Source organism: Chlorocebus sabaeus, chromosome 12 (assembly GCF_047675955.1).
Source record: "Chlorocebus sabaeus isolate Y175 chromosome 12, mChlSab1.0.hap1, whole genome shotgun sequence".
NCBI lineage: Eukaryota > Metazoa > Chordata > Mammalia > Primates > Cercopithecidae > Chlorocebus > Chlorocebus sabaeus.
This window is the reverse complement of record NC_132915.1, coordinates 109,729,587-109,742,765: the sequence shown is the minus strand read 5'-3', so window position 1 is coordinate 109,742,765 and position 13,179 is coordinate 109,729,587. Positions and strand designations below refer to the sequence as shown.

The following is a 13,179-nucleotide window of genomic DNA, read 5'->3' as shown; positions in this document are numbered from 1 at the left end:
ATCTCTGATTGTGTCTATCATAAAGATGTTATTAGGGCCAATTTTCTCAAGTCGCTTCTTTAGGAATAGCCTCCAAAGAAATAGGCAGGCTCAGTGGCTCATGCCTGTAATCCCAGCACTTTGGGAGGCCAAGGTGGGCGGATCACCTGAGGTCAGGAGTTTGAGTCCAGCATGGCCAACATGGTGAAACTCCCTCTCTACTAAAATAAAATACAAAAAATTAGCCAGGTATGGTGGCACATACCTGGAGTCCCAGTTGCTTGGGAGGCTGAGGCATGAGAATTATTTGAACATGGGAAGCGGAGGTTGCAGTGAGCCAAGATCGCACCACTGCACTTCAGCCTGGGTGACAGAGGGAGACTGTCTCAAAAAAAAAAAAAAAAAGAAAAGAAAAGAAAAATCTCTTGGTTGGGCACAGTGGCTCAAGCCTATAATCCCAGAACTTTGAGAGGCCGAGGCAGGAGAATCACTTGAGCTCAGGAGACCAGGCCGGGCAACATAGGGAGATCTCATCTCTGCCAAAAATACAAAAATTAGCAGGGTATAGTAGCTACTCAGGAGGCTAAGGTGGGAGGAAGCCCAGGTGGAAGAGGTTGTAGTGAGCTAAAATGGCACCACTGCACTCCAACCTGGTGACAGAGCAAGACCTTGTCTAAGAAAAGAAAAGAAAAGAAAAGAGAAAAGAAATCTCTTTTTGGTCTCGGTTTCAAATAGGCTGACATTTTACTGAGCAAGTGGTTAGGGTTTTCGTTTAAGAACACAGTGTATCTTCTCAAGCCCATTAGGATGGCCATTATAAAAAACACAGAAATAGGCCAGGTATGGTGGCTCACGCCTGTAATCCCAGCACTTTGGGAGGCCAAGGCAGGCAGATCACCTGAGGTCAGGAGCTTCGGACCAACCTGGCCAACATGGTGAAATCTCATCTCTACTAAATAAAAAAATTAGCCAGGCATGGTGGCAGACGCCTATAGTCCCAGCTACTCAGGAGGCTGAAGCACGAGAATCACTTGAGACGCGGAGGTGAAGCTTGCAGTGAGCCAAGATTGTGCCACTGCACTCCAGCCTCGGCAACAGAATGAGACTCTGTCACCAAAAAAAAATTAAAAAAAAAAAACAGAAATGAAAAGTGTTGGCAAGGATGGGAGGACATTGGAACTCTTATGCACCATTGGTGGAAATGTAAAATGGTGCAGCCACTGGGGAAAACAATCCAGCAGTTCCTCAAAAATTAAACATAGAATTCTTATCTGACCCAGCTAGCACACTTCTGGGTATACACCCGAAAGAACTGAAAGCAGGAACTCAAACAGATATTTGCACACCCATGTTCACAGAAGTGTTATTCACAATAGAATAGCCAAAATGTGGAAGGAAGCCAAGTGTCCACTGATGAATAAATGGATAAACATATAAAGGATACACTCACAATGGAATCTTTTTCAGCCTTAAGAAGGAAACACACATACTACAACATGGATGAACTGTGAGGACATCACACTCAGTGAAATCGACCAGTCACGAAAAGGTAAATGCTATATGATTCCACTTCTACAAGGTCCCTGGAATTGTAGAATTTGGAGACAGAAAGGAGAATGGAGGTTGCCAGGGGCTGCGGAGGAGGAAACGGGAGTTCATGTTTCACAGGGACAGGGCTCCAGTTTGGGAAACTGGAAAAGTTCCGGAGAGGATGGTGGTGATGGCCGCACAACAATGTGACTGTGCTTTTATGTCACTGACATGCACGGGGAGAAACAGTTATGATGGTAAATTGTATAATATGTGTGTTATACTACAATAAAGCAAGATTGGGAAAATAGAAGACCGCTGTGTATCTTTTTTTTTTTTGAGATGGAGTCTGGCTCTGTCACCCAGGCTGGAGTGCAGTGGCACGATCTCCGCTCACTGCAAGCTCCGCCTCCCGGGTCCACCCCAGTCTCCTGCCTCAGCCTCCCGAGAAGCTGGAACTACAGGCGCCCACCACCATGCCCGGCTAGTTTTTTGTGGGGTTTTTTTTTTGGTATTTTTAGTAGAGACGGGGTTTCACCGTGTTTGCCAGGATGGTCACGATCTCCTGACCTCATGATCCGCCCACCTCGGCCTCCCAAAGTGCTGGGATGACAGGCGTGAGCCAGCGCGCCCGGCCGGACACTGTGTCTCTTAAAGCTCAGGTTTCTCTGCTCGGGTCGTCAACTGGGGCCCCCTCTGGCCGCTGTGCCGGGGCCGTCAGGAATGGCTCTCGTGCCACACTGCCCGGCATTATTGTCTTTTCCTACTTTTCAGCCAGTCAACGCTCACATTTGAAGTGGCTGTCAGCTACTATACTTAATCTCCTTGTATTACTGCGTGTTCCCATATAGTCTGGATTTTCTGCAATCCACTTCAAATGCTTTTTAGAAGGGGTCAAGATGCAAGTGGATAAGAGAGTTACCATGAGTGCTGGTCCCCAGGAGCATCCCGGGGGCCCTCACCTCGCCCACAGGAGACGGAGCACGGCCCTGCCAGAGGGGTCCACACGTGTGCAGCTTGAGCCCCCGTCCTGATGCTGCCCCATGGGGAGGGTGCCTCCTCCCCTGCAGAGGTGGCATCCAGCTGTGGGGAACAGCAACAAGTTCATGGGTCTGGGACTCCTCTGAGCACCCAGCAACCCCCGTCCCAATCTTCTCAGGAGGCAGCAAAGAGAGCAGGAAGTGGCATGTACACACCGGGGCTCCCTCCCCTGCTCCCTTGGCTCCCCGGTCTCCCGGCGGGTGTCCTTGCTGCACACCCCACCTTTGCAGGCTCCTCGGCAGCACGAGTGCTCACCGTGGGCCTGGCCGAGAGCTGGGAACCAAGAGTGGGACGTGGGAGCATGACTGGCCCTGCAATCCCCCCAGCCATAAGGGGCGACGGTTGCCAGCACCCAGGCCAGAGAGCAAGGCCAGTCAGCCTCCAGCCCCTGGACACCGGGCGGGAGCCCGGCAGCGTTTCTCTGCACAGCAGCTGCACTATACTCTCCTCAGATGCTTCTCTCAGCCCGGCTTGCAAGGGGAATGGGAGCCTCCCGAGGGGCCCTGAGCCCTCTTTCTAAGCTTCTTTTCTGAGCAGGGGTGGCCCTCAGACAGCATTCCCACAGAAGGAAGGTGTTCTCGCTCTGGCCTGGAGGACAATGGTGACAGGTGCTCCTCATTCTCCCAGCCAGGTAAAGGACTCAACAGCCCCAGCCACTCTCATGCCCAGGGCACTCACATGGCCCCAGCCTGGAGGGCATGACATCCTGACACAGGGCTCAGGGGCAGGCAGCTTCTCATCTACGGAGTCAGGCCCTTCAGTCGCTGGAGCCTCCAGGCCATCTGCCCCCTGCACACGGGTCCCGTTCTGCAAGGCCGGGCCTGCTCCACTGGCTGACGTGCATGGGCTGGGCTCTGACACCTCCCACCTGAGGATGGCATGAGACAGTCATCAGGCCCTGCCTCTGCCACCCAGTGGAAGGTACAGCCCAGCTGCTAGGGGCAGGGAGGCAGAGGACCTGCTCCCCAACATCCAGGAGCCCAAAGGGGGGCCACACAGAGAAGTGAAGCTCAGGGTCTCTCCCTGAAGCACTGGGTTCTCCATTCATCAGCCAGCAGGTTCCCATTCAACAAGCACTCGCTGCTCAGCAGTCAGGCACCCCCGCTGCCTCCAGGGTGCAGAGACAGAACCTATCCCTGGCCGGGCGCGGTAGCTCACACCTGTAATCTCAGCACTTTGGGAGGCTGAGGTGAGCAGACTGCTCGAGCCCGAGAGTTGGAGACCAGCCTGGGCAACATGGCAAAACCCTGTTTCTACAAAAAATACAAAAATTAGCTGGGCTTGGTGGTGCACACCTGCCGAGGCAGGAGGCTGCAGTGAGCCAAGATCATGCCACTGCATACCAGGCTGGGTGAGAGAGCAAGACTCTGTCCTTAAAAAAAAAAAGAGAACCCATCCCTCCTACCCTCCAGAGGCAGGGACCGACCTCCAGCCAGGCAATCACTGACTCCATGCACCATAGCAGGTGCAGAGAAACAGGTGCCACATGGAATCGGATCACCGGGTTCAAGGGTGGTCAATGGGTTTCAGCTGTGAGTCGGCCCTGCGCTGGAGTGACTGCCTGGAGAGCCGTGTTGAGAAGGATTCTGAGGCCCTATCTGGCCTCAGCGGGGAAAAGTGGTGATTGCTTTGTCTGCCACAGATGAGGGGGCAGGGAAAGGAGTCCAGAGCTATGAGTGGGCCACCAATGATCCAGACCAATCCCCTCCCACTGGACAGGTCACAAAACTGAAGCCCACAGAGGAGGGGACTTGCCCTGTCACTCAGCTGGTTAGTGGCAGGGCAGGATGATAAGCCACTGCCAACTTGGACACTGAGGGGATGAGATGCAGCCATGTGGGCACGGTGGAGATGGTGGTGATGAGCAAGTGACATCTCCCACTCCGTTCAGTTTGACCTCAGCCTCGAAGCCACCCCCTCCCCAGGCAGGTCAGCATCCCCAGTTCAGAGCAGGGGCTCGGAAGCTCAGAGATGGAAACAACGGGCCCAGGCTCTCCTGGGTAGTAAGGAACTCTGACACCGGCACTTACAACTGCCAGGTGACACTGCCCATCACCCTGGATGGTGAGGCTCCAACAGAGGCCTCAAGAGGAGGGGATTCTCAGAAGGACTGGGGCTCAGCGCAGGGATGAACTCTGCCAGGGAGGCCCTCTCCCAGGCCCACCCAGCCCTGGGCTCACCTGGCGGGGCAGGGCTGGGGGTTGCAGATTTCCACTGCCACAGCTGGCTGCTGGGCCCCTGCTCTGCACCGGGCTGGGGGCAACATCTTCAGGAGGCTGCCCTGGGCCTCCACACAGTGCACTGGCCGCTCCCGCAGGCCGCCCCCACAGGAGACACTGCATGGGCCGAAGTCTCCCACTGCCCAGCTGAGGAAGGAGACAGAGCGTTGGGGCCCTGGCCAGGTCCCAGGCTAACTTGGGGTGATGGGGTGGTGGGTGCTGACACACTTCGCCTGGTCTGGGACAAGCAATGAGCACTAGGACCAGCCTAGCCTCTCCAGGTGTCCCCAGGCTGCCAGACAGATGGCTGAGCCTGAGGACACCCGAATCACATGCTGGTGGGCAGCTGCCCTGTCCTGCACCCAGCAGGGATGGCCTTGTCCCTCACAGTGTGCCCATCAGGTGCAGTGACAGCCAGGGGCTTTGCACCAGAGCTCCCCAAGTCTCCCCACAATCCCCAGGTAGGCAATCACCTCCATCTCGCCATAAGCACCTGAGCTCAAGAGAGGCCTCGGTGGCCCAGACAAGGTGGCAGCAGGTGTGGGTCCCACTGGGCTGACATTGTCACCGTGTCTGCCCTGGGCCTCAGTGTCCTCACCTGCAGAAGGGGGCACTCACAGAGCCCCCTCGCAGGGCTGTGGGCAGGGGTAGTGAGAGCCTGCACAGAAGCAGCTCAGCCCAGTCCTGCCACATGGGCCCCACAGGCCAGGGACAGAGCCCAGCAGCCCCAGGAGAACCCTCTTTCCCACCGGAGCTGCACAGACAGCACCACACTCACTACGGTGGGCAAGGTTCGAGCACGCAGGCCTCTGGCCACGCTGGTGGCTGCTGGCTCCCTTGGCACCGGGCAGTCTCCACCAACTCCTTCCTGGCCTGGTCCAGGCAGCTGTAGTTTACCCAGCGCAGCCCTGGGAGGGAAGCGGGAGGGCTAGGCTGCCTCCCTGTAGGGGCAAGCCATGCTGTGGGCGAGCCTTCCCTGGGTCTCACCTGCCCCACAGCTCACCGAGCAGGGCCCACGCACAGCGGCCCACACCCAGGCCTGCCGCAGCTTAGGCTGGAAGTAGGTGAAGGTGATGTCTGGGCAGGTGAGGTTGCCATACTCCTCGCCGTACCGCCTGTAAACCTGCAGACAAAGAGCTTCAGGCCTTGTCCAGTGGGTTCCCTGAGGGTCATTGTCACGGCCACCTCCCCTGGGAAGCCTCCCAACTTCTTCTTCCATCCCTATAATCTTTCGTTCAACGAGCAATCACTGGCAAGGCACGGTAGCTCATGCCTGTAAACCGAAAACTTTGGGAGCCTGAGGCAGGCAGATCACTTGAGCCCAGAAGTTTCAGACCAGCCTGGGCAACGTAGTGAGACTCCATCTCTCTTTTAAAAAAAAAAGTTAAAAAATCAGCTGGGCATGATGGGGCATGCCTGTAGTCCCAGCTACTTGGGAGGCTGAGGTGGGAGGATCACTTGAGCCCAGGAGGTCGAGGCTGCAGTGAGCTGTGATAGTGCCACTGCACTCCAGCCTGGGCGACAGTGAGACCCTCTCTCAAAAAACAACAAAAACAAAAATAATGACAGGCAATCGCCGACACTGACCTGTACCAGGCTCTGGGTATAGCACAGTGCACAGGACACTGGCTGAGCCACAGGGAGCTCTCAGTGGGTTGGGATAGAGGGCTGGGGACAGGTAATTACCAAGTCATTGGTAGGTTAGGGGATAGGGTATTCAGGCAGCACAGAGAAGGCTCCCTAAGCTGGTTGGGTAAAGGATAAAGTACAATGGAGGAGGCAGGCCCACCTTAGGCTAAGCTAAGGAGCCCAAGAAGGGCTAGGGCAGGGCCAGCACAGAAAGGGCTTCTGGAGCCAGAACTGAGGCCTGTGGGGTTGGCAGGAAGAAACTGGATCCCTGGGGCCCTGTGGCTACTGGCTTGGGCCTGGCCTGGAGAGCACTGGGAAGAATTTCAGCAGGTTCCTGGGCCTGAGGCTCTTCAGGAGGGTAACTGGGTCCTGTGCCCAAGGCCAGCCCAAGAAAGAGGCTAGCCTGGAGGCCAGAGCCCAGGGCGAGGTGACATTCAGCACCTGCCCCCTCGATGCCCACATCTGGCCACCACCTCAAGCCTGTGTTGACCACAGTGGGGTTTCTCAGGCCCAACACAGGGAAGTCTTGATTCAGGGAATATGTAGAGGACCCAAGAATCTGCTCTTTTACACACTGCAGAGGATGACGGGAGAGGCACTCAGCAGCCAGCATCTGGAGACAATGTCCCAGGCAAGGGGAGGGGAGGAAGGGAGCCCTATCGGGGGAAGGGAAGGGATGAGCCACTCACAGGGGCTTGCTCTGGCCTGGCCTGGCCTGATATGGGGGAGGCCCTGCTGTCTCTGGCAGCTGTAGGGGCAGAGGACACTGCCAGAGCAGCCAGCTGGGGCCGCCGAGACTGGGCCCCTCTCCCAAGGTTCTCAGGTCTGTTTCAGCCTGCGCTCATGTCTCTCCACCCTCCACGTGCCTTCCTCAGCAAAGCACCAATGGGGACATACAAGGGCGAGCATACATCACCGAGGACACACCTGAACAAGGCCTTCCGGTTCCCACGCACTCTACCCCAAAGAAGCAGTGGGAGCCAGCATCCGTTCTCTGCATCCTCAGCACCAAGGCCTGCTCCCCAGATGCCACTGCCCCTGCGTCCACGCCTTCATCTCCCCACAAACCCACACAGTAGGACCTTCCTTCATCCCTCCCACACCGACACTGTTCCCTTGGCCATACGCTTCCCTCCCTGCTTGGCCCGGCAGTATCTGCTCATCTGAGACCTCAGCTCCATCACTCTTTCCCGGGGAGCCCTGGACCCCTGCCTGGGGCCCTCCGACCCTACCTGATCCCAGAACTGCAGGGCCTTCTCCCACAGGCTCTGGGCACAGGCACATTTGGATATTTATTTGTGGGACCCTAAGCCCCTGGAGGAGCTAGCTGCATTTTGCTTAGCACAAGGCCCAATACATAGTGGGTTCCCTGTAAGTGGCCACTGAATGAATAAATGAACGAATCAGGGAATGGACAGATGGACGAACGCGCAAGCAGCCATAGTCCCCAAGAACAAGCCCCCACTGGCCTCCCTCAGGCTCTCCTGCTGACCTGGATCTCAGCATCTTCCTGGAGGGGTCCCCAGATGCGGATCTCCTCCAGGCGGGGCAGCCGGTCCTCGGTGAGGGCCACTCTGTACTCGACACGGCCATCCTCCAGGAGGGAGGGGTAGGTGGTGTTAGGGGAGATGCTCGTCTTCCCAGCCACGACGTAGCGCCCTCCGATCCTCACCGCTGTCGGAGAACCAGCCCTGTTAGCCGTGTGGAACTGAGCACCCGTCCTCCTCACAGGCACATGTCAGTGACTCTCCTTCCCAGGGTCCCCAGCCCTCCTCTAAGGAGTTGCAGGCATCTGAGCCAGAGGCTTCCCCACAGCGAAGGCTCTGTGCCTCTTTCCACAACCTGGTGAGTGCCATGAGCAAGTGCACTCGTGCACAGAACTCGACAGGCTCAGGGCTCAGGGACCCCACGGCAAGGGCCGGCAACCAAGGCTTCAAAGGTTAGGTGCAGGCACACTCCAGAAAGAAAGACCCACGTGGCCCTGAACAGCAAAGAAGCAGGCCTTGCCCAGAGAGAAGCCCGGCCTTTGCTGTTGGCTTCCAAGAGGAGACACAGGTCGCACGAGGCAGAAGTGTCTTCCTTTAGGGCGGGGGCTGGCTGTACCAGAAAGATCAACTATGTGATTTAGGATAGAGGCTTTGGGTCACCAGGAGACTGAGAGTATCCACGTGGTCAATTAGTCAATCATGTCTTTGCACTCAAATCCCAGTAAAAACTCTCAACTCCCACTCGGTGGGCTTTCTGTATGGGCAATACTCCATGTGTATGGCCACGCTCCAATGCTAGAAGGGTGTCACATCCCTGAGACATCAGGCCTCCTGTTTGGACCCTCCCAGACTCTGCCTACATCTCTTCCCTTGGACAATTCTAACCCATGTCCTTCTGGAAGGAGCCACAGCTCTCGGTGAGCTCTGGGAGTCTTCCTAGTCAATTATCAAGCCTGAGGGTGGTCTGGGGAACCCCTTGAACTTGCGAGTGATGTCAGAAGTGAGGGCATCTTGGGGACAGTGTCCTGCACCTTTTCAGTCTAGCTAACTGGGTGGGAGTCCTCCAGTCAACTCACCCAAGTGTGTGAAGAGAGGCCTGTGGTTGGCAATGTAGACACTGGTCAGGTTGGGGGTAACCGTCAGAAATGTGACATATTCTAGAAAGAAAAAAAGAAGGAAAGATGTGTGGACCTCACGGCCACCACATCACAGACAAAGGGAGCTGATCTTAGCTGGTCGGGAAAAATTAAACAATGCCATGGGGCTGGCTCCAGCAGCACTGAGTCCCCTGTCATGGGGGCAATTAAAAGCAGGCTGGAGGACCACCTGCCAAGGCTCTGCCCTGGCTGGAAGAAGGGACCAAGGCCAAGGTTCTCCAGTACAGTGGGGCACGCCAGAGGGAGGCAGGGCTCAAGTTTCTGCTTTCCATAGAAGCACTGGCATTTACAAATGATTTTTGACCTCATATATACACCAAAGTCAAAGATTTTCCAAGTGTAACTACCATCCCTCTCGTTCACTTGTGTCCCTCTCAGTGGGATTTCTTGAGCAGGAGAGAAGAGGCTAGCTGCTACAGAATGCACGATGTCCGGATTATTATTATTTTTTTAAAGTGTCTCGCTCCTTTGCCCACGCTGGAGTGCAGAGGGATCTCCACCTCCCGGGTTCAAGCAATTATCCTGCCTCAGCCTCCCGAGTAGCCGGGACTACAGGTGTCCGCCACCACGCCCAGCTAAGTTTTGTATTTTCAGTAGAGACAGGGTTTCACCGTATTGGCCAGGCTGGTCTTAAACTCCCGACTACAGGTGATCCACCCGCCTCAGCCTCCCAAAGTGCTGGGATTACAGGCGTGAGCCACCACACCCGGCCAATGTCACTGGTAGATCAGGCACTGACATCCCATCTCTGAGTCTCAATTTCCCATCTGTGAAATGGAGATAATAGCAGTAAGCCCCTCCCTGGTCACTACAAGGATTCAGGGAGATAATCGGGAAATACTAAGTGTGTTCCTTGGTTCGTAATTCTGTTTTTTTGAGACAGAGTCTTGAGCACAGCTACAGTGAGCCACCATTACTGAGGCACCACAGTCCCAGCAGCATCAAGGCCAAAATCTGAGCCTGCCACAGGAGGGTGGTAAAGTAGAAGAGGGAGATGCTGACACTGCAGGAGGCATCCAGGGCTGACTGAGTGTGCAGGCCCTGTGACCTGAGCAGCCCCTGCAGCAAGGCTCCGGGCTGTGGCCGTCTTGGAGGCTGGGGGAAGCCCAGCCTCTGCCCTGAGGGAGGCTGCCTACCTCTCGCTCTTCCAGCTGTGAAAGAGCCGTTCCGTGGGCTGCACGTGCTGTTGTCCCCACCACACACCTGGCACACGTCCCGTACCTGCTGGGAGTCCATCCTGCCATCACAGCCAAATGTCTATGCAAAGGGAAGGACAGGGGGCCACTGTCACTGGAGGGTGCTGGCCTCAATGACACTGTAGCCCTGCCAGCTCTGAGGTTCTGGGATCCACAAAACCAGCAACACTTCTGCAGCACCCCAACATCTACCCAGGAAGCAAGTTTAGAGGGCTCAATGACTTGCCCAAGGTCACACTGCAGCCCTTAACCCAGGCTGACTCCCAGTCCAGATCCTTTTCCCCAGCACCACTCGCCTGCAGACTCACTGCAGCTCCACTGGGGCCAGCACCCACCGACCTGCCCCCAGGAGCCTTCCGATAGGACAGGCAGGCCCCAGGGCCATCGCCAATGTCCACACACGCCTACCCTGCAGCTGCCCAACACGCACAGGCTTAGGGTCCCGTCCTCCCGGGGGCCACTTGGCACACACCGGGTCCCATCCAGGAAGCTGTCTCCACGCTTCATGATGAAGCTCTCGCCAATTGCCCGGCACATGTGCCTGCACAGAGCATCCCCTGGGAGGGCAGAGTGAACAAGGGGTCCTGAACTGAGCAGGAGGGGCAGGCCCCTCAGCCCCCACCCAGCTTCATCCTTTGCATCTGGGGCAAGGGTTTCTATCTTCCCCCCATCCCACCTCCTAAGGCAATAATCCTAATCACAATCCTAATCTAATCTATTAACTAATGGTATTGAATTATGAACGAAGGCTGGGTGCAATGGCTTATGCCTGTAATCCCAGCACTTTGGGAGACCAAGGAAGGCGGATCACGTGAGGTCAGGAGTTCAAAACCAGCCTGGGCAACATGGTGAAACCAAATCTCTACTAAAAATACAAAAAAAATTAGCCGGCATGGTGGTGCAAGCCTGTAGTCCCGGCTACTCGGGAGGCTGAGGGGCAAGAATTCTCTCAATCCCAGAGGCGGAGGTTGCGGTGAGCTGAGATCGCGCTACTGCACTCCAGCCTGGGCAACAGAGCAAGACTCTGTCTCAAAAAAACAGAATTATGAACCAAGGAACACACTTGGCATTTCCCAATTATCTCCCTGAATCCTTGTAGTGACCAGGGAGGGGCTTACTGCTATTATCTCCATTTCACAGATGGGAAATTGAGACTCAGAGATGGGATGTCACTGCCTGATCTGCCAGCGAGGCCTGGCCACTATGTGATCCACGGTCTGTGGGACACCAGAGCCTGAGCCGCTTTGCCCAGTGCTGGAGGGATAGTAGGCCAACCCCCCAGGACTCTGCCCTGCCCGAGGGTCTCCAGGGCTGGCTCCTCCCCTGACCCCACACTCCGCAGGCCTCACCTTGGCTGTGTGGTACAGCAGCACCCCAGTGGTAGAAGGAGGCACCGCCAGGCGAGGAGTGCAGCGGCTGGCCGTCGGTCCTGGCGCACTGCTCCGACATGAACTCCAGCTGGGTCTTCTCACAGGCCTGGCCAGGAGGAGGCAGAGGACAGGCAGAGGAGGGAGATGGGGAGGGGGGTGTTGTCACTGGGAGACTGCATGGCACCCTGCAGTGTGGGATCAAGATATGGGTGTGGCCTCAGCTCCAGGCTGTGCCTCAGTTCCCTGCTCTGTAAACCGGGGTGACAAAAGTGCCTGCCCCTCTCTATTGATGGGAAAACTCCGGGGAATCCGTCAAGAACACAGGGCAGCAACGAAGAAGAAAACTGGGAAAGAGCATTACGCTCAGCGCCTCTGCTTCCAAGGCCTGAACTCAATAAAACAGTGATGGGGATGTGTTTTATTTAGGTAGCGCACCTAGAGGCAGGTAACCAAAGCACGGAGCAAAGACCTCACCACCGGAGCCTCTGCACTCAGGCAGGCGTCCTGGACTTTTATGCACTGACAGAAGATAATCGGAGTTGACTCCCTGGACGGCCACACTGACCACGCTACCTCCACAAAATCCCACCACCCTCTGCTCCAGCCAAAGACCCTCCCCTCGTGACCTGGGGAGGTCTTGGGGGTCCATTTTGAGAAGGAGGAAAGGGAGGGTCTCACCATACAGAACGTGTAATACATACAGGGCCAAACCCACACCCAGGGCCATCCAAGCAGGGGACAGAATTTAACTCAATGTGAAAAAAATCTTTCTGGCCGGGTGCAGTGGCTCAAGCCTGTAATCCCAGCACTTTGGGAGGCCGAGATGGGCAGATCACTTGAGGTCAGGAGTTCGAGACCTGCCTGGGCAACATGGTGAAACCCTGTCTCTACTAAAAAATACAAAAAACTAGCCGGGCGAGGTGGCGGGCGCCTGTAGTCCCAGCTACTTGGAAGGCTGAGGCAGGAGAATGGTGTAAACCCGGGAGGCGGAGCTTGCAGTGAGCTGAGATCCAGCCACTGTACTCCAGCCTGGGCGGCAGAGCGAGACTCCGTATCAAAAAAAATAAAAAAAAAATCTTTCTACCATTTCACACCACGAGGATGGCCAAAATCAAAAAACAGAAAACAGGCCAGGCACCATGGCTCACACTTGTAATCCCAGCACTTTGGGAGGCTGAGGTGGGGAGATCACCTGGGGTTAGGGTTCAAGACCAGCCTGCTAACATGGCGAAACCCCATCAAGAAAGAAAGAAAGAAGAAAAGAAAGGAAGGAAGGAAGGAAGGAAGGAAGGAAGGAAGGAAGGAAGGGAGGGAGGGAGGGAGGGAGGGAGGGAGGGAGGGAGGGAGAGAGGGAAAGAAAGAAAAGAAAAAAAAACAGAAAGCAGCAAGGACTGCAGCGGATGTGGGGAAACTGGAACCCTCATGCAATGCTGGTAGGAATGTGAAACGGTTCAGGTACTGTGGAAAATGGTTTGGTAGTTTCTTTAAAAGTCAAACATAAACATATATGGCTCATGCCTATAATCCCAGCACTTTGGGAGGCCGAGGCAGGCGGATCACCTGAGGTCGGG

At 55.8% G+C, this 13,179-nt stretch overlaps 1 protein-coding gene across 6 annotated transcripts in view; it reads right to left on the bottom strand.

The window, feature by feature from the left end:
• ADAMTS13 (ADAM metallopeptidase with thrombospondin type 1 motif 13) overlaps positions 1-13,179 on the bottom strand; it is a 41,977-nt gene that overhangs the window by 11,592 nt on the left and 17,206 nt on the right. For 5 of the 6 annotated variants that reach the window (XR_499635.3, XM_008005773.3, XM_037986968.2 and 2 more), the window contains 10 exons: positions 11,588-11,714; positions 10,647-10,795; positions 10,179-10,299; positions 8,962-9,042; positions 7,891-8,072; positions 5,757-5,892; positions 5,548-5,677; positions 4,731-4,916; positions 3,229-3,418; positions 2,472-2,592 (listed from right to left, as the gene is read on the bottom strand). Coding sequence is in view for 5 of the 6 variants with exons in the window: in XM_008005773.3 (XP_008003964.3) it covers positions 2,472-2,592; positions 3,229-3,418; positions 4,731-4,916; positions 5,548-5,677; positions 5,757-5,892; positions 7,891-8,072; positions 8,962-9,042; positions 10,179-10,299; positions 10,647-10,795; positions 11,588-11,714 (1,423 nt within the window). In the remaining variant the exon portion in view is untranslated. The remainder of the gene's footprint in view (positions 1-2,471; positions 2,593-3,228; positions 3,419-4,730; positions 4,917-5,547; positions 5,678-5,756; positions 5,893-7,890; positions 8,073-8,961; positions 9,043-10,178; positions 10,300-10,646; positions 10,796-11,587; positions 11,715-13,179) is intronic. The other variant, XM_008005776.3, reaches the window with a different exon arrangement.